General features: G+C 41.3%; 1 protein-coding gene across 1 annotated transcript in view; it reads right to left on the bottom strand.

Annotated features, from left to right (window-relative positions):
• Nucleotides 1–9,159: 9,159 nt before the first annotated feature.
• The window catches only part of PIP5K1B (phosphatidylinositol-4-phosphate 5-kinase type 1 beta), a gene marked incomplete at both ends in the record, with an annotated part of 190,551 nt that continues 178,937 nt past the window's right edge, over nt 9,160–20,773 (bottom strand). Inside the window, 2 exons of the mRNA XM_079706716.1 lie at nt 9,160–9,270; nt 9,861–9,978. Of these exons, the coding sequence (XP_079562842.1) occupies nt 9,160–9,270; nt 9,861–9,978 (229 nt within the window). The remainder of the gene's footprint in view (nt 9,271–9,860; nt 9,979–20,773) is intronic.

The following is a 20,773-nucleotide window of genomic DNA, read 5'->3' as shown; positions in this document are numbered from 1 at the left end:
GTGGCTGTAAGGGACAACCTGTCAAAGATTGAAAGTGAAGAAAAGGTTTTCTTCACTCCATATTTTTTGATACTTCATTCAAGTTGCTGCCTAAGCAGCAGAAAGAAGCATTTTCTGTGTTGAATCCCCAAACTGCCATAGGGCCTTTTCAAAGAGGCTCAAGTGGAACTGGCCTTAATGGATGAGAAGGGCCCGATGGGATCCTAGGGAAGATTAGCACCTTCATTGCTGTGCCTGATTGTAATTGCAGCCTCTAGTTCCACTTGAGGGAGCTGCCTTTGCCGTCTGAAGGATGTGCCCCCTGCCAAACGTGCGTGCACAGCAGTGTGAGGCGACCGTAAAGTACACGGAGTGGAGACAGCCCTCTGAGCCTCACACTGGCACTTAATAGCGTTCAATTCAAGGACCTCAACAGCTCCTTATCCTGGTTGGTCAGAGGCGCCTTCCTACCACTAGGTGGCAGTAGGGTCTGCTGCAGGAATGCAGTCCCAAGACCAGTTCATAAACTTGAATGTGATTAAGGTTCACCTTAGAATCAAGTTCATTTTTCCTCTGATGTAAAGCAAAGCTGACTGACCAGCCATCTTAGGAGGGCTCTTAGGGAAGTGATACAGATTTCCCTTTCATCTAGCACAGAAGAATTATAGGATGCTCAGAGCTGAAGGACCCTGTCAACAAGCTGACTGGGTCTCAGCCCTGTATGTGTGGGGAACTTTTAAAAATACCATTGCCCTGGTCCACCCTCAGGGATTTTATTTCTAATACACAATATGTCCCCAACAGGTGACTGTATCAGTTAATACATTCGTTTACCTGACACCTTTTTGCGAGGAATCCACCATAATTTGGAAACATCTACCCAACCTCACAGTGACTAAGCCGGGGAGACGGGAAGTGAATGAAAAAATGGGGCCAAGCGTGGTAAAGAGAGTGCGTGCCCTTTCACATGTCCTCGGTAAGGCGGTGTAGTTGAATAGTGTCCCCTGAAAACTCACGTACACCTGGAACCTTTGAAATGTGATTTTATTCAGAAATATGGTCTTTGCAGATGTAATTAGTTAAGATGAGTTCATCCTGGATTACGGTGGGCCCTAAATCCAGTGACAGGTGTTCTCGCAAGAAGAGAGGACACAGAGGCACAGAGTCACAGGGAGGTAGTGGGAACTGGGGCAGGGATCAGAGTGCTGCAAGTCAAAGAACCCTGAGGACCACCAGAGGCTGGAGGAAGCCAGGAAGGATCCTCTCCTAGAGCCTTCAGACGTACCAGGGCGCTGCCAACACCTTGACCTCAGATTTCTGGCCTCCAGACTGGGAGACAAATTTCTGTTGTTTAAGCCTCCCAGCCTGGGTACTTTGTCACGGCAGCCCTAGGAGCACAGGCAAAGCCAAACCAAAGGGAAGCCAGGCCCTCATCTCCACTCCCTAGTCATCCGCACACCATCCATCACACTTGGGGAGGCCTTGTTCTTTACTAAGTGGACAGTACTTATGCATCCTCCCTTCTACCCAATTTTCCCATTCCTCCTCAGGGCCCAGGAGAGCGAATGGCATGAAGGACGCCAGCCCGGCTCTCACAAGGTCCACAGGTGTGATTTAAACTTGCTTTCCCTAAAAGTCTCATTTGTTCCTAGTCTGGTTCCTTTTGAATTGGTTTTTGTTTTCTGAAGGCTCAGGAGCCTGGCTTCCTATGATGATGGAGAAGATGGAGATCAAAATCAGAAACAAAAGCAGCAGGGAAAGTGTGGAGGGAGTGGGGAAGGAGAGAGAGGCTGGTGTTAGGAGGTAAAGAAAGAAGAATAATGGTGCCACCCAAGGAGGGCCTGGATGAATAGACTCAGGCAAGCGCAAGAGCAGAACTGGCCTTGAGGAAGGTGGAAATCACCTGGCCTGTGAGGCCAGGATTCACTGTGAAACTAGGACAGAACAGAAAAAAATCTACCATAGCCCTGTCTGCTGTCATTTGTTAACTGTGGGCCTAATACAACTGAAAAGCCAGTATGTGTTTATAACTCCAATTCCCCAAGGTAATCCTTAAACAGCAGTTTAATACTGTTTGTTAAAAAAAAAAAAAAAAAATCCTACAGTGACCTCCTAATCCAGCCCAGCGGGTTGTCTCATTAATTTGAAGCTGGCGTCGCTCGTTTCAGGACAGGAATCCCTCTAGGTGCCATGGGGTGCAGGCAGTTGGATCCATTTTTTCAGCTTTTCTACATGTCTTAGAAATATTATTTGGTCAATGACTTAAGAGGGTCAAGCCTTCCTAGAGATAAAAAAGGGCCCTATTTTGTTCTTTCTGAAATCTCTTCATTTCTCAACGATGTGGTCATATGGTGAAAGAAAATGGCATTCTGGTGAAATGCCTTACAAGCCCAAGGCAGCCTTGGCTTCTTCTCTTCCTGTTTTGGTCTCACTAAAATCTGCCAAAAACTCGAGCAGCATCTTTGGTTGGTGGGGACTGTAGCTCTCTGCTGAGAAGCGACAGAATTGCCACTGTTGCACATAAACATCTCTTGCAGCAGCCAATGCTGGCTCATGCAAGGAGGGATTCAAGAGACCCGATACTTCACATCCAAGTCATTAATGTCAATGCCAGCAGAGTCAAGTCCAGAAAGGCAGTTTCTCTTGCCAAAAAGTTCCACTGAATTACCTAGGACCCCCGTGACCTAATTTAAAGTGTTTTTCTTCTCAGGCTTTTTTCATACATAATAGTCTGATAAGCTGTTAATTCACAATCATTTCCACTTCTCTGCCACCCTTCATCCCATGATGAAAGAGTATTATTAACCACTGTAAAGACACATTAAATAACAAAGCTGTCCAACAGCTGCACATCAGAGCACTGATCTCCAATACTGGCACGGCTAAAAAAAATGGCTTAACTGTTTCTCTGCCCACAGCTATTTTTGTACTTCAGCCACCTTGCAGGAACACATATCTGGATGAAAGGACATATTATTGAGAGGCTGTTAATATGGACCAGTGTAAAAAGAAAAGGGCATAACCTCAAGACCTAAATAACAGAAGTGAGAAAATTGTCGTTTTGTGGCAGCCCTCTTTCAAACTTCTATATTATTTACAAAAGCAATTCCATTATCTCCCACTTACCCATCCATTCTCAGCTAGTCATAAAAAAGGGACACGCTCACCCATGACATTTTTCAGCTGCATTGCCTTTGTTGGTTGTTCCTCTTTCCATTAACACCAAATTGCATTCTACACCAGGTAAAGGAGTCGCCTGAGGAACTGAAATAATAAGCTGTCGTGATCAGCACCTTAGAATATCGGACTATTCAAAAAGTGGAATCTAGCCCTATTATGAAGACGGCATGATTGCCCATTTAAAATCAAGAGCCTGCTTATCTCTGCTGTATTCTTTTAAATACCCTAATCTGTGTCATCAACTCAAAACTCAATGGAAACACCTCTTTGGTCATTGGATAAAATCATCTTCAAAAACACGATGATTTGAAAGAGTATTTGAAAATGAATCAGATAGCCTGGAACTGCAGCGTGAAGGTGAATGGCCTTTTCCAAGCAATAACTAGGAACATGGAACCTGAACCAAATGCTTCAATACGGGTGCTGGAACAATTAGCAGCCTTTTAAGGTAACCTGTCCTTTTAATTTCATGTCAAATTATCAGAAAAAGCAGGATAGCTGGCCTAATTCACATGCACATAATGTGGGTGGATCTTTAAAAAGGAAATTTCATATGTTATCTGGTGTGCATAAATCATTTGAGTTTAAATCATATTTTACAGTGATATAAACAGTATTGTCCATTAGTATGCAAACAGTAGCACTAGGGGATTAGTTACAACTACCAAGTCTTAAAGGAGAAGAAACATTACAAGAGAAATCTATGTTTGGTTATAACACCCACTATAATGTCACCACAGAAGCCTTCAACTGCCCTTTCAGTAAGGATGGCTACGATTAAGAGGATTCTAATCAGGTCAAGAGGAAGGAGAGACAAAGGTGTAGGCAAGATTGGTTTTCCCTTCTGATGCTTTTCTTTGCCATCCACTCTTTCACAGTGTGGAGGCAAATGACAATATTGAAGGGAAGGCAATAAGCTGTATCCTTTAAGATTGGAAGAGCATGCTAAATAAAAATCTCCAGCATGAAAACACACCCTGGAATTACAAGTTAATGGTGCAGAACTTTCTAGATGCACTGCCACAAAAGTTAAGTTTAACTACTGTGACGGTTGATGGTAGAATATGTGATGAAACAGTGAAATTTGAAGAAACAGCTATAGCTCTTCTGGGAAAAACCTTATTTCTACAACTCCTTGTAATTTAGAATAAGTCATGGCCAGTCAGACCTAGAAGGGGTCTTAAGAGGTGACTTAATGATCCATTTCATAGATGAGAAAACTGAGGACCAAAAAGGTTGATTAATTCAAGGTCAGTGATTAATGAGAGACAGAGATAAGCATAGTATCCTGGTGCCTATTTCTAATTAATTCTTGTCTTATTTGATTCTGCAAGAGTTGAAGGGACTGAGTTAAAGTACTAGAACAATGGTGTGGGGGACCATTTCTGGGGGTCCATGAGGTCTAACTATTTTCCTATTCATACTAAGATGTTATTTGCCCTTTCATTCCCATTCCCTCTCATGGGTGCCCAGTTGAATACAGTCATGTGCCAGATCATGCCAGACCAATGTAGGTAGAAGTTGATATGAGAATCCAGCTTCTTCAGACAATAGGGACTGCAAAAAAGTAAAATAATGGCACTCTTCTCACTAAGCTTATTTTTGTCCTGGAAAAGTTATTTTCATAAAAATTTATTTAACATTTTAATAGTTATTATTTTAAATGAATGAATATTTAAAATTTTTCTCATTTTAAAAATATAAAATATTGATAGATATAACCCACATACACAAAAAGCTATTTGGGATCCTCAATTTTTAGAATGTAAAGGGATTCAGAGATGAAAAGGTTTAAGAACTGTGGCACTAAAACTTGAAAAAATAGAAAGGAAACCAAGATGAAAGTGGAATTTTATAAAAACTACTCTCACTTCTTTTTTGGATCCATCTCTCACCTTCATGAGGAGCATGATTCCAATGAGATGGACACATCAATCAATCAGTAACAACTACAGTGATACGGTGCTTCATGGTTAACACTACAGTGATAGGGGTGTAGGTAGGAGCTGGATTTGAATTTTGGCTCTGCCATTTACTAGCTCTGAGAGCTGATCAGTTAAGCCTCAGGTTCCTTATCTGCATGAATGGAGACAAATATAACACATACCTTCATGAAAGAGCTAGCGTAAGAAGAGCACTGGGATAGTGCCTGCATATGGTAAGTACTCATTTGGCCATTATAATTATTGTTCAAAATCCTATGCTACAAAAAGGCAACCTACTGAATGGGAGAAGATATTTGCAAATGATATGTCTGATAATAGGTCAATATCCAAAATGTATAAAGAACTCATGTAACTCAACATTATATATACAAACAACCTGATTAAAAAACAGGCAGAGGACCTGAATAAACATTTTTCCAAAGAAGACATACAGATGGCCAACAGGCACATGAAAAGATGCTCAACATCACTAAAATGCAAATCAAAACCACAATGAGATGTCACCTCACACCTGTCAGAATGGCTATTATCAAAAAGACAACAAATAATGAGTGTTACGAGGATGTAGAGAAAAGGGAACCCTAGTACACTGTTGGTGGAAATGTAAATTGGTACAGCCACTATGGAAAACAGTATGGAGATTCCTCAAAAAATTAAAAATAGAATTACCATATGATTCAGCAATTCCACTCCTGGGTATATATCCGGAAAAAAATGAAAACATTAATTCAAAAAGATATACACACCCCTATGTTCATTACAGCATCATTTTCAATAGCCAAGTTATGGAAGCAACCTAAATGCCCATCAATAGACGAATGGATAAAGAAGATGTGACACATACACACACACAATGGAATATTACTCAGCCATAAAAAAGAATGAGAATTTTGCAATTTTCAACAACATGGACTGACCTGGAGGGTATTATGCTTAGTGACATAAATCAGACAGAGAAAGACAAATACTATATGTTTTCACTTGTATGTGGAATCTAAAAAAATAAAGGAATGAATAAAACAAAACAAAAACAGACTCATAAATACAGAGAACAAATTGTTGGTTCCAGAGGGGAGAAGGGTGGCGAGAGGGGCAAGATAGGTGAAGAGAATTTAGAGGTACACACTACTAGGTATAAAATAAACAAGTTACAAGGATGTATGTAATGTACAACACAGAGAATATAGCCAATATTTATAACTATCAATATATATGGAGTATAATCTATAAAAGTAACAAATTACCTGAAGCTAAAATAATATAAAGTATATTGCATCAGTTGCCATATGATCCAGCAATCCCACTCCTGGGCATATATCTGGACAAAACTCTAATTCAAAAAGACACACGCACCTCTATGTCCACAGCAACACTATTCACAATAGCCAAGACACAGGAACAACCTAAGCGTCCATTGACAGAGGAATGGATAAAGAAGATGTCGTATATATACACAATGGAATATCACTCAGCCATATAAAAGAATGAAATAATGCCATTTGCAGCAATATGGATGGACCTAGAGTATCATACTAAGCAAAGTAAGCCAGACAAAGACAAATACCATGTGATATCACTCATATGTGGAACCTAAAATATGACCCAAATGAACTTATCTACCAAACAGAAACAGACTCAGACATAGAAAACAGACTTGTGGTTGCCAAGGGGGAAGGGGGGTGGGGTAGGCATGGGTTGGGAGCTTGGGATTAGCAGATGCAGACTATTATATAGAGAATGTATAACCAACAAGGTCCTACTGTATAGCACAGAGAGCTATATTCAATATCCTATGATAAACCATAATGGTAAAGAATATAAAAAAGAATGTATATATGTATAACTGAATCACTTTGCTGTACAGCAGAAATTAACACAATATTGTAAATCAACTATACGTCAGTAAAATAAAATAAAGAAAATGCTCCAAAATATTTCACAGCTTATTGCTATTAGCTATAAAATAAGATGAAACTAGTTTTTCTCCAAGCTTGGTGAGAAAAGTTTCTACTGTCTGGTTACCCTCCTACAGCCCGACCTCCCTCTCCTTTCCTGTCCTCCAATGCTTCTGAATCACAACAAACGCTGTGCTAGGAAGACTGGTCAGCTGACCACACCAGCCAGCTAACCGCCACCACTATCTCTTTCAGTTCTAAAGGCCCATGATATTTTTAATTGGTCCTCAAATGCTCTCAATACAAGCAACAATTAAGTGCTGTGGCTTTTCCCTATGGCTTCTGAGGAAGCATTATCCTTTTCCAAAGTGCTTTGCTTTTCAATTTCAAATAAAGACATTTAAAAAACCCAATAAAGTTAGACACTAATAAAACCAAATAAATAGCAACATTCTTAGAAATAAAACTGACAGTACCAAGGAGGAACAATCAAAACAATGAATAAGATAACTTTTCTACCAAAGGAATAAGGGATAACAGATAAGGAACTGGCACCAGCAATGCCATTTAACTACCTTGTGATTTTACATTCCACTCAGGAGTGTCACAGGCCCCCGGCTGGTGCAAATCTGGTTTTTGTAAAGATACACGCAAGTGGCATGAACCCTCAGCTCAGGAAGATGAGATTTTCACCTGGTCTTTCAGCTTTCCTGATTTCTACTTCCAGATGAAAAATTTAAAAATACTGTATATTTTTTCCTAGTTAATTCCCTGTCTTCTTGGTTGTGGAGGGGAGCCAACTCTTCTGCAAGGATTTTGCAGTATAACCTACTTTTTTAAAAAAGTGAAGGCAGTGTGGGGAGGAGTATTGTTCAGTGCAAAGAGACTGTGTGCCACAACTGGGATATTTGCGGTGTAAAAAAAAAAAAAAAATCCTCTCACAATGGTTGGTGGGGAGGAGGTTCCTGTTTTATACAGGGGGTCAAGGAAAGCTCATCTGAGAAAGAGATGTTTGTGCTGAGACCTGAAGGGAGGGAGGAAGCAAGCATGGGACAGCTGAGAAGAAGTGTCCAGATGGAAACAGTAAGGTCCTGAGGCAGAAATGTGCTTGGTCTGTGGGAGGAATGCCCAGGAGGCCAGTGTGACCGCAACAGCATTTGCAAGGACAGAGCAAGGCAGGAGGTTAGAGAGGCGGGGAGACCAGACAGGCATAGGGCCTTAAGGGCTTTGGATGTTGCTCTGGGAGAGGTGGGAAGACGCTGGAAGGCTTTGGGCTGAGGAGTAGCAATTTGGGACTGATGTCCTGCAGGGGACACTTGAGGAGATACAGTGCAAGGCTAGGGGATACGGGGAAGCAGAGGGTGGGGGCGTGGAGATGTGCTGCTGATGCCCATGGTGGAGCCTGCACATGGAGAGTGATGGAGAGTGTTGGCTCAGGCTCGACAAAGCTTTCAAAAGTAGAAAACTCTGAATCAGCACTTCCCCGTTTCACGAGACCTTGTGCAGGTGGAAAGGGCGTGGAGAATGGGCGTGAGATGTACTTTGTAAGGAAAATAGTCTCCTCTTTTGCAGTCCAGACCATCGGGGTATCTTTCTAGGCCTCACCTAACAATTCAGTTAAGCCTCCACAGACAACTTGAGGCGCACTAAAGGGTGTTCCCTTACGTGATCACTCATGATCCTCCAAGCAGCCTTGTGAGGTAGAGAGGGCAGGTGTTAGTTTCCTCCTTTGGCCAATAAGGACACACAGAGTGTTGCCAGAGCTGCGCCAGGTCCTCGCTCAAAACCCGCCAACCCCCCACCTTTAGCAGGAGTTAACATAAATCTTTACGTCACAGGATCTGGGGATAAGAAAGGAAGTTATAGGGAGAGACAGACAAAAAAATCAGACGGAACCAGCAGGGACCAAGATGGCGACAAATCTGACCTCCGACAGACCCTGAGTCTCACTCTACACTGATTTTACTACATTAGCGAATTAAATGATACACCTACTGGTGGCCACGACCGGAAATTAAGGACCAAAAAAGGATAAAAAGAGTGGCACCCCACTCCCTCGAAAAGCCCTGCCCCTTCCCAGGTGGGCTAATGCACATGCTTCCCCATCATGAGCCTCACTCCTCCTCCCTTTGTCTTTACTCTTTAAAATAAAATCCTTTTCACCACGTGGGTGAGAAGTTGATCTGTGAACTAAGTTCTCGCTTCTCCATTTTTTGGCCATTGAATAAAGCTTGTGCCGCATTGATCTCAGCTTCAGCTTCATTATTTGGCTACACGAACCCGAATGGAAAAAGAACGTTTTCCAGCTGAGGCAGAGGGCCTTAGCCAAGCTAGGGCCTGGGCACAGTCCATATGACTTAATTCAGTAACGAGAAGTTTCTGCCCAGATCACACAGCTGCTGACAACTGAGGGAGGGAGGGAGTCAAGATCATTTGGCACTGAATTCAGGTTCTTCTCATAACCTGGTTCTGTGCCTCTTAGGCTACCAATTTATCAAGGGAGTAAGCCCAAGGCGAAGAAGATTCACACGGAAGTGGATACAGTTGAGTCAAAGAAGACATAACTCTGTGGGCAATGACACTGAGGCGCCCCACTTGGCTTCAACAGTAGGGGATTTGTTCTCATCACATACAGTGATTTAGGATTTTATGCTAGATACTCTTCTGTGCGCTGTTCTATAGGAACTGTGGGACGACATGGCTTGTGAAAAGACACACCATTTGTAGAAGTGACAGGGTGCTATTATTTCTTTTAAAACCCAAGTATGTCTGATCTTACAGAACTTGTTCTTGTGTGAGCCATGGCCCAGGCCCATTTGTAAACCAGGAGGGGAAGGGGAAGAAACCAGAAATTACTTACTAAATAGACATCAAGCACGGAGGCATTATCATCCTGCATTTCCAGAGCATTTGGCTCAGAAGCCAAGTAGATGGTCCCCTCTTCCAAGGTAAATGTTGAACTGGAAGGTAACCCTTTACTGGAAAAATAAAAAAGAATGATGAGCATGTGGCCTTCAGAACAAAATCCAAGGACTTCTCCAAAGTGGTGGCTGAGGTGGGAAACCTTTGGGGCAAGAAAACAAATTTAGGGCATTTGAAGGAAATATGGTTATACCTAGAGAGATGCTCACTTGAGTTTAAAGGATTTGGCTTTACTGACAGTGCCTTTTCTCTGTCTACTTCAGCGCGTGAGACACTTCACACTTCTGAGAGGTGATCTGTGGGCTCCACGCCTTGTGAGGGTGGACTGCTGGGAATTTAGAGGCCCACCAGTCATCTCTGACTCTGAACAGTTAGTTCTCGCTGTTTAAATTCTTCTCTCAACAGTACTGATGCTTCGCTAGCTTATAGAAGATAACCTTGTACCTCATTAGCAGTGAGGATTTCTTTTTTTTACATCTTTATTGGAGTATAATTGCTTTACAATGGTGTGTTAGTTTCTGCTGTATAACAAAGTGAATCAGTTATACATATACATATGTTCCCATATCTCTTCCCTCTTGCGTCTCCCTTCCTCCCGATGATTTCTTTCTATTGTTTTTTTCTTTTTCTTTTTGGCATGAAAGGTTCAATTACATCCACGGTTCTCAAAGGAGCATGGGGGGCTGGTGAAAGCCCAACCTCCTGGGCTTGTAGGATTGAAGGAAGGAAGGATTGAAGGAATGTATAATCTTTCCCCCACTGAAATAAAAATTAGTTATGTTTTTAACCTGTGGAAATTTCCACGTGATGCTTTTGCAGGAACAAAATATCTACAAGCAATGGTGGAAGAGTGTGACGCTGATATTAGAAGAGGTGGGCTAGGGGGCTAGCTGCCGGCCACGTGGGACAAACCTGGCAGCGGGCACTAGGGCTGAGAGCCCGAGTGCAGAAGACTGGCCTCCTCACTCACTCCCCATCACCAGGGCTGCCACCCCTTGGGGCTGAGCTCTGAGCTCACCCCGTTGAAAACACTCCATCTAAGTCTTCCTCTGAGCTTCTTGTCTGAGCTTCCCAGCTGGACAGGAGACTATTGAGGACTATTGCCCTCCCCTAGTCTGGGGACTACACATAATTCTACTTGTGAACATATTTACCTATTAACTGAAGATACATGAAATAGAAATTCTGAGGTTTTCAATATTAAAAAAATTTCTCAAAAGAATTGTGTGGATCTTATTCAATCAGGTTCATTTATATAACACATAATGCAAAATTGTAAGAATCCAGACTAGCAGTAAGAGGAATGAGAGGAGGGGGGATCTCCCATAGGTCTTCCATTTGGTGATATTTGAGAATGTGGACATTCAGAGATGAAAGCCACTTCACCTTGGCTTGATATATTTTCTCTTTAGGTTCTGGACACAGATAAAAAGTCCTCTTGCTTTTCAAAAACCCAAGATGGGTTATACAATGTGGGAAACAGAGTCTGTTTTGATTGATTTTAAAGAGCAGGGTGAATGTGGCCTTTTCCATTGAGCTGATGATTTTATATTGTAAACCTCCACAGATTTCTTGGGTTAAGTAAACCATCAGCTTTCAAGGGATGCTGTTTGGAGAGGCACTGTGTGGTAATGAACATTGCCCAGGTTATCTTCTGGATCAAGAGCAAGGATGCAGTGATGGGCTTTAATTGGCTTTTGCCTTTTAACTGCTAAGATGTCACTCACTAATCCCGTGGGTACAGAACAGCCCTGCCTGGTTAAGCCTTATGAGAGAGATGAATGCTTTATCTATTTAAACATCAGAGCAAGAAACAAAGTGGTCGGAAAATATGTATGGTTCACATTTGATACAACTAAAAAAACCTCTACTGTCTTCTGGGTTATTTTGTAAACATATAATTTATTTGATGAGGTTCAAATCTAAGTTTACCTCTTTTTGTCTGAGTTTTTCCTTACGATTTTTAATTATTTCCATCCTAAGATTAAGGGTATAACCAAGAATATTCTAGAAGTGCTTTTTCTTTTTAAATTTAATTTTTTAATAGCACCACATGTAGTATAAAATACGGCAAAAAGTAATCCTTCTCTTTTTCTTGTCCTTTTGTGATACAGAGTTCACCTCCCTAGGAGTAAATCCATTTTGCAGGTATTTTTCAATCTAATATTTGTTTTATTCTTGGAAACGATGAGTGAGCCACTAGCATGGTTAAGACTAAATTAAAATAGAAAAAAAATGAGAGTATTCTTTGGGGTTTAATAGGTACATTTATCGATTCTTTTAGCTAAGATATAATATGATTACAGAAAAAAATACCAGATTTCCTCAGTAGCATATGGCCAAATTTGATAAAATCAAACAAGCGTATTTAAAAAAAAAAAAACTCCTGTTATTTACACTGTTTCTCACATGAATTAGAATAATTCCTATCTATCTTAGTAAGCAGAATATCCTGAGCATCCTTAAGTTTGTGGGACAAAAATGAGGCTCATAGGAACTTATATCCAGATTATATAAAGAACACTTGCAGTAAAAAAAAAAAAAAGGCAAGTAACCCAATTAAAAATGGGAAAAGGATCTGAATAGACATTTCTCCAAAAAAGATATACAAATGGCCAATAAACCCATGGAAAGATGCTCAACATCATTAGTCATTAGGGGGATGCAAATCAAAACCACAATGAGATACCACTTCATACCCACTAGGCCGGCTATAATAAAAAAGACAGATGATAAAGTGTTGGGGTGGATGTGGAGAAGTGTGAGCCCTCTTACATTGCTGATGGGCACGTAAAATGATGCAGCTACTTTGGAAAACAGTTTGGTGTATCTTCAAAACCATATGACCCAACAACTCCACTCCTTGGTATATACGTAAGGAAAATGAAAATATATGCCTACACAAAAACTTGAACATGAATGTTCACAGCAGCATTACTCATAATAGCCAACATGTGGAAATAATCCAAATGTCCACCAACTGATGAATGGATAAATAATTCATACAGTGGAATATTATTTTGCAATGAAAAATAACAAAGCACTGATATATGCAACAACATGTGTGAATCGTGAAAACACGGTAAGTGAAAGAAGCTGGTCATAAAGGACCACATGTTGTATGATTCCATTTAGGTGAAGGGTAAGAAGAGGCAAATCTATGAGACAGAAGGAGGTTAGTGGTTGCCAGGGGCAGGGGTGAGGGGGCAATAGGGAGTGACTACTATTGGGTGTGGGGTTTCTTTTTAAAGCATTGAAAACATTCTAAATTTAGATTCTGGTAACAGTTACACAACTTTGTGAATATACTAAACCCACAAAACCGTATACTTTAAATGGGTGAAGTTTGTAGTATGTGAAATATATCTTAATAAAGTTTTTAAAAAGTTTCATGAGGTACCTAAGGGTCATGATTCTTTTCTTTATATTGAAGAATAGTTGTTTTACAATGTTGTACCAATCTCTGCTGTACAGCAAAGTGACTCAGTTATACACATATACACATTCTTTTTTATATTCTTTTCCATTATGGTTTATCACAGGATATTGAATATAATTCCCTGTGCTATATATTAGGACCTTGTTGTTTATCCATTCTAAATGTAATAGTTTGCATCTACCAACCCCAAACTCCCAGTCCATCCCTCTCCCTCCCCACCTCCCCCTTGGCAACCACAAGTCTGTTCTCTATGTCTATGAGTCTGTTTCTGTTTGGTAGATAAGTTCATTTGTGTCATATTTTAGATTTCACATATAAGCGATATCATATGATATTTGTCTTCGTCTGACTTACTTCATTTACTATGATAATCTCTAGGTCCATCCATATTGCTGCAAATAGCATTATTTCATTCTTTTTATGGCTGAGTAATATTGCATTGTGTGTGTGTGTATACATACATACATACATATTACACATATATACACACACCACATCTTTTTTATCCAATCATCTGTTGATGGACATTTAGGTTGCTTCCATGTCCTGGCTATTGTAAATAGTGCCGCTATGAACATTGTGTTGCATGCATCTTTTTGAATTGAGTTTTTGTCTTTTCTGGATATATGCCCAGGAGAGGGACTGCTGAATCATATGTACCACATAACTCTATTTTTAGCTTTTTAAAGAACCTCCATACCGCTCTCCATAGTGGCTGCACCAACGTATATTCCCACCAAGGGTCATGATTCTAAACTTGATCTCTCAGTACACAGTATCAGAAATATCAGAAATGTGATGGAATAGATATTTTTAGGTTACATACATTTTAGAATTATCTGTATTGAATAAACCCCCGATTTATTTGCCGGTCATTCAGAAAACATCTTCTTTTTCCTAATAGAGAAAAAAATTCTAGTTGACCTGACATGAGAGAGTTGGGCTCTGCGATTTCAAGGCCTGAGGTGGAGAGATGCTGCTTGCAGGCTGGGGAAGCCTGGGGACCATCAGCAGTGTCACAGGGCCAGTGCTGCTGAAGTACGAGCAGAGGTAAGGGGACCTTTATCCTGGAGGATGCTTTGCCTAGAAGATGCAAATTGCTGGCCCACAGAGCCAGTCTGGCTGGGAGAAGTGTGTTTTGGGCCCAAGGAGATTTTTTTTAATTTGAATGATTGCTAAATTAAGAAACAGGAAATTCCTACCAAACCCAGTTTTCCACAGCTTCTTATGAGAAACGAGAAGAGCAGGCAACTCTGAGCCCACATTTCTGAGTAGCGATGAGGTTGCGGCATGTCCTTTCTGGTTCCCCAGGGCCCCCACTGCTCTCTTTGGTGTCACACCTGGCCTGTTCTACCCATTTGCATCACCTCTGCCTGGCCCCTCTGTGTATATGTCAGCCCAACATCCCTACTTCGCTGATGAGGGGACTAAGGCCCGGGGAGGCACAGTAACTTGCCCAAGGTCACACTGCAGTTGAATAGAGCTAGGATATAAACTTTGTTTTCCAATTAAACACTTTTTCTATGGTCATCTGTGATGAAATTTTAGAAATTTGCCACTTCAGAAATTGAGGGAGCTGAGGCCAATGTACCTAGGAGCTTGAAAATCATCATATAAACCAGCAAAAACAAATGCAGGATTTGAGAATAATAAACATTTGAGAATAATAATAAAGATTTGAGAATAATAATAAACAAATGCAGGATTTGAGAATAACTGAGAGTTATAATACCAAACACGCAGGATTGTTGTGAGCTTGATGTGAGCTGTGGAGATCTTTTGTTTGAGAAGAGTTATCATGGCCAGAAAGGTTTGAGGAAAACTAAGTAGGTAAAATATGCTTTATAAGCCACATATCTATCTTTCTCAAAAAGTTAAAAGAGTTACCATATGAGCCAGCAATCTCATTTCTGGGTATACACCCCAAAGAACGGAAAACAGGGTCTCAGATATTTGTTCCCCCAGTGTTATGGGCTGGAACGTGTGCCTCCCCCAACCCTCCATTTATATCTTGAACTCTTAACCCACAGTACTTCAGAATGTGTCTGTATTTGGACATACGTTCTTTAAAGAGGTGATTAAGGTTAAGTGAGATCATTGGGGTGGCTCTAATCCAATATGACTGGTGTCCTTATAAGAAGGGGAGGAGATTAGGACACAGACACACAGAGAAAAGACCATGTGAAGATAACGGGAGAAGACGGCTGTCTACAGGTCAAGGAGAGAGGCTTCAGAGTAAACCAACCTTGCTGACACAGTGATCTCAGACCTCTAGCCTCCAGAACTGTGAGAAAATACATTTCTGTTGTTCAAGCCACTCAGTCTGTGGTACTTTGTTATGGTAACCCTAAAACTAATATACCCATGTTCACAGCAGCATTTTTCACAGTAGCCTATAGGTGGTATCATTCCACCTACTTCCTCATGTAAGTAGTCAAATTCACAGAGATATGAAAGTAGAAGGGTGGTTGCCGGGGCTGAGGGGAGGGAGGAAATGGGGAGTTGTTTCATGGGTACAGAGTTTCAGTTTTGCAAGATGAAAAGGTTCTGGAGATTGGTTGCACAACAATGTGAATGTACCTAACACTGTCGAACTGTACACTGAAAAATGGTTAAGACGGTAAAGTTTAAGTTACATGTATTTTACCACAGTTAAAAAAAGTAATTAACATTCATTATTAAAAATAATGAATATCTAGTAGTTCACAAGAACAACAAAGCTATTTAAGCTTCCAATGTTTTAATACTTAAAACAAAATGACATATAAATATATAGCTCTATATAAATAATCAGGCATTTATAAAGTCCCATTAAGTGCACTCAGAATAATCTGACATTATATACAATGGAATATTGCTCAGCCATAAAAAGAAACGAAACTGAGTTATTTATAGTGAGGTGGATGGACCTGGAGTCTGTCATACAGAGTGAAGTAAGTCAGAAGGAGAAAAACAAATACCGTATGCTAACATATATATGGAATCTAAGAAAAAAAATGTCATGAAGAGCCTAGGGGTAGGACGGGAATAAAGACACAGACCTACTAGAGCATGGACTTGAGGATATGGGGAGGGGGAAGGGTAAGCTGTGACAGAGTGAGAGAGTGGCATGGACATATATACACTACCAAACGTAGGGTGGATAGCTAGTGGGAAGCAGCCGCACGGCACAGGGAGATCAGCTCGGTGCTTTGTGACCACCTACAGGGGTGGGATAGGGAGGGTGGGAGGGAGGGAGATGCAAGAGGGAAGAGATATGGGAACATATGTATATGTATAGCTGATTCACTTTGTTATAAAGCAGAAACTAATACACCATTGTAAAGCAATTATACTCCAATAAAGATGTTAAAAAATAGCAAAAGCTATATAACCAATTGATTCATCTTTTAAAAATATTTGTTATCTTCATTATTCAGTATGTACTGAGTGAGATCAGAGTACAGAACTGGCATTTTACTTGCCTAAAACTCTTAGATTAGGTCCTACCTACTGCCCAAGAAAGAATGAGAATACACTCTAGGGAAACGGATACCTGAGCAGATAAGGCATTCCAGGCAGAGCATGAACTTTGGAATCAGATGACTGGCTTTGAATTCTGGCTCTTCCTCTTAGCTGTGTGTGTGATACTGGATGAGTTTCTTAACCCCTCTGAACTCCAGTTTCCCACATGTAAAATGAGAATAATACCAAACATGCAGGATTGTTGGAGTGATGAGTGATAACAAATGTACAACACAAACAGCCATTGTTGCACATTGTATTCTAGGTGCCAGGATGCAGCAGAGATTAAAATAAACAGAGATCTCTGCCTCATGGAACTTACATAGCATTGAGGAGAACAGATAATGAGAAAAATACTTAAAATACATATTACATTGGTCAAAAGCACCAAGGAGAAAAATAAAGCACAGAAGGGAGAGAAGTGAGTGAGTGGCATAGACCATTTCCAAGCAGCACACTTTCCGGGCTCTGCCATTGGAGTTTTCGGGGTCTCAGGCATGAGTCAGACACTAGGGGACACACCCAGGTCTCCTATACTCCATGGGACACACTAGCAAGCCCTCCGAAGCCCACTGAAGTCCCTTTCCCTGGGCTGGGACAGGCACCCACACTCCCTGACAGCTCTCTCCAAAGATCACACTCAAACTGCCAACTCTTCTTGGCTTCTCTAACTTCTTTTAGGGAGTGGAGGTGGTGGTCAACTAACGGTTTTTGACCACTTCCTTTGCATGTCCTGCAGTCTCACACCTTGCTTTTGTTTTGGGTCTCTGGTGAAACTGATAGTAAAAATATTTCATTTTAACATTCCGTTATGTTACTTTTAGCAAAGAGGTTAGTAAAGGTTATACATGAAAATGCTTCACATAAGGACATAAAATATTATCTGGGCTTTAAGAACCTTTATGCTATACTTTGAATGTGTATGTCATTGCTACTTAAAAAATTAATGAAGAGCAATTATCAAAAGAGTAGGGAGGTAATGTAAGAATAAACCATCCAACCTAAATAAATCCATCCCTAGCCGACAGCAAATTCCTCCTTCTTTGAAGATGCCCCAAGTAGAAAGGTAAGATATGTTCTAAAAGGGATTTTCGGGACTTCCCTGGTGGCGCAGTGGTTAAGAATCCGCCTGCCAGGGCAGGGGACACGGGTTCGACCTCCGGTCCGGGAAGATCCCACATGCCATGGAGCAACTAAGCCCGTGCACCACAACTACTGAGCCTGTGCTCTACAGCCCACGAGCCACAACTACTGAGCCCATGTGCCACAACTACTGAAGCCCGCGTGCCTAGAGCCCGTGCTCCGCAACAAGAGAAGCCACCACAATGAGAAGCCCGCGCACCGCAACGAAGAGTAGCCCCCGCTCGCCTCAACTAGAGAAAGCCCACGCACAGCAACGAAGACCCAACACAGCCAAAAATAAATAAATTTTTTTTAAAAAAGGGATTTTCACTTAAATGTTTATGTCACTGATCAATTTCATGTTCATTTCTCTTCAGTTCTGACATTGGGAAATATTCTTGCCATTGCCCTGTTTTCTTACTCACTGTTGATTTCCTGGGCACAAGCCTATTTGGAATCAATTTCTAATTTCTCTGGCTGAGAGCCTTCCAGATTCCATTTTAGGGGTCACTTATAAGTGTAAGCATCTCTCTTGGGTAGAATGCCTTCAAAACCCAGGGATCCAGTCAGAGGGCTTGCCATTCCTCAGCCTTGTAGCTTGGGAAGATCCATGTCTAGAAGCAATTTTACGTGAATGGGTTTAAAAGTCTGGCTGGCTGCCTGGGTTCTGCACCATCAAGTTTTGCCACAGTTCCCTCAAGTCAGACTGTCTGAGGGCTAATTGCACCTAATTTGCAGCAAGGTGCTCAGGAAACCGTTAATCTATCTAGTTCTGTTCCTCCCTTGTAAAAGCAGAGCAACTGCCAATATTCTTCAGCTGCTCTGTGCTCTGGTCTCTGCACACATCACAAACTTGTCACAGGTAAGAGCAGTACAAGGAGGGGGAATTTTATGTCCTCCCAGCTCCCTCTGGGAGCTGACATTAATGGTTCTCTGATGCCACGCAGGCTTCTCTATCATTTACAAAAATGCTCCTTTCTGTTACCAGCAACATTAGTTTGGCTTCATTGGAGAGCATTAGCCTAGCTGGACTGCTGAAAACAGACATCAGTCATTTTATAGCCTGGAACACTCTGATTTCTGTTTGCAGACCTAATGAGTGTAATTCTCGTGAGGGTATTTGCTCAGAGAACATATGGTTTTTGTCTTTTAAAAGCACAGTTTCTGTCTTTCGAAAGTCATCCTCTCACTGCCTTAATTTCTTTTTTGTCAAAGTAATATCATAATGTATCATACAATACAGATGACTTATGATGAAATAAACAACCTCCTGCTCTCACCTGCACCCCAGTCATCTCCCCAAAGGCGGCACCTTTCACCATTTCTCTTTTTAGCCCTTCTGATGGTTCCCTTCATATCTTTTGATGAATCAGGGAATAAAATATATTCTCAACCCAAGGCAGCATCTATTGATTCAATATAAAGGATGTTTGCCTACCCCTACTTCGTACTTCCTCCCAACATTTGCTATTTATACTTTATTTATTGTGTAACTGTAAACCATATACTTAATAACTTTTTCTAGTCCATCAACCACAAACCATATATCTTTAATTTCCCATATTATTTACTCTTTGTCCCTGCTTTCCTCTCTCATTTTGTATTAGATATACTTTAAAAAGATCTTTAAAAATCTTTACTTTGTCTTGGCTATTCATACTTATATTACCTTATTCTTATCTTGTAGCTATAAACAATTTTTCCTGCTTTGTCCATGGATTGATTCTAAAATTAGAAAATCAATACATAGAGTTTATATTATTATGACTATGTAAATGTTGTTAACGCCTGGCCAACAGTGTGTTAGGGTTACATTTCCCTCTCTGGATTCAAAATCATGATTGCTGGGCCATGCAAAGAAAAATGGTCCCATCATCAAGGTTAACTGGAATCTCTCTGTTTTTTTTTTTTTTTTTTTAACTTTTGCTCAAATTCCTACCACGTTTTAGTCTGCTTCACGGTTGGAGGTTTTTGCCCTTTAGACATGGACTGAATGCCATGTGGGTAAAACCTAGGAAGCATCTGGACTAAGTGTGGAGGCCTGAATACAAGCCCTGCTTCTCGGATTATTAGTTACAACGCTTGGCAAGTCATGACCCTGAGGGTCCTGGTTCCTCCTCTGAAAGTGAGAATGGCAGTCCCCGTCCAGCCCACCTCCCAGGGCCATCAAGAGGACCAAGTCAGAACATGCAAGTGAAAGAAAGGCAGACAGAGGGTAATGCTCTTCTGTATAAACTACCTGGAGTATCACTATGACTTCTACCTCTGGGACTCTGCTTGTTTCCTGGGGGTGGGGGGGAGGGGGTGTTTGTTTGAGGAGGTCTGCTGGCATAGACAGATTTATCATAACACTTTGGAAAGAATTCTTTTTCTGCTGGTCTAAGTTTAGCTACCGGAACACTGACTGATGATAACAAATGTGGACGGGAAAGCTCTACTTGCAGAGACAACCGACAAGTATAGCCTAGTCTCACTTAAAGGCTACAAATACTTGGTCAGTCCTAGAGACACACTCTGCATATGGGCAGGCCCACCCCAGCATGACTCAGGCACTTCTGATGGGATGATCAAGGCAAGGCCACATGCCCCTCTTGGAAAAGCTCAACTCTGGCTGGGGTGGCTTGCGGGTGGAGGCTGCTCTAGGGTCTGGAGTTCTGAAGCCCTGGCACTGGGGTGCCTATTTGCAGCTGGGATAGTGTCGGCCTGCAGCAAGTCTCATGCCTGTGCCAGGATGAGCATCTCCTTCATGCCAAGCTCCTTGGTTGAGTGTACGGGCACATCTACAA

This window comes from Hyperoodon ampullatus (genome assembly GCF_949752795.1).
Source record: "Hyperoodon ampullatus genome assembly, chromosome: 6".
NCBI lineage: Eukaryota > Metazoa > Chordata > Mammalia > Artiodactyla > Ziphiidae > Hyperoodon > Hyperoodon ampullatus.
Note: the sequence above shows the minus strand (reverse complement) of the source record. Positions and strands in the feature narration are given on the sequence as shown.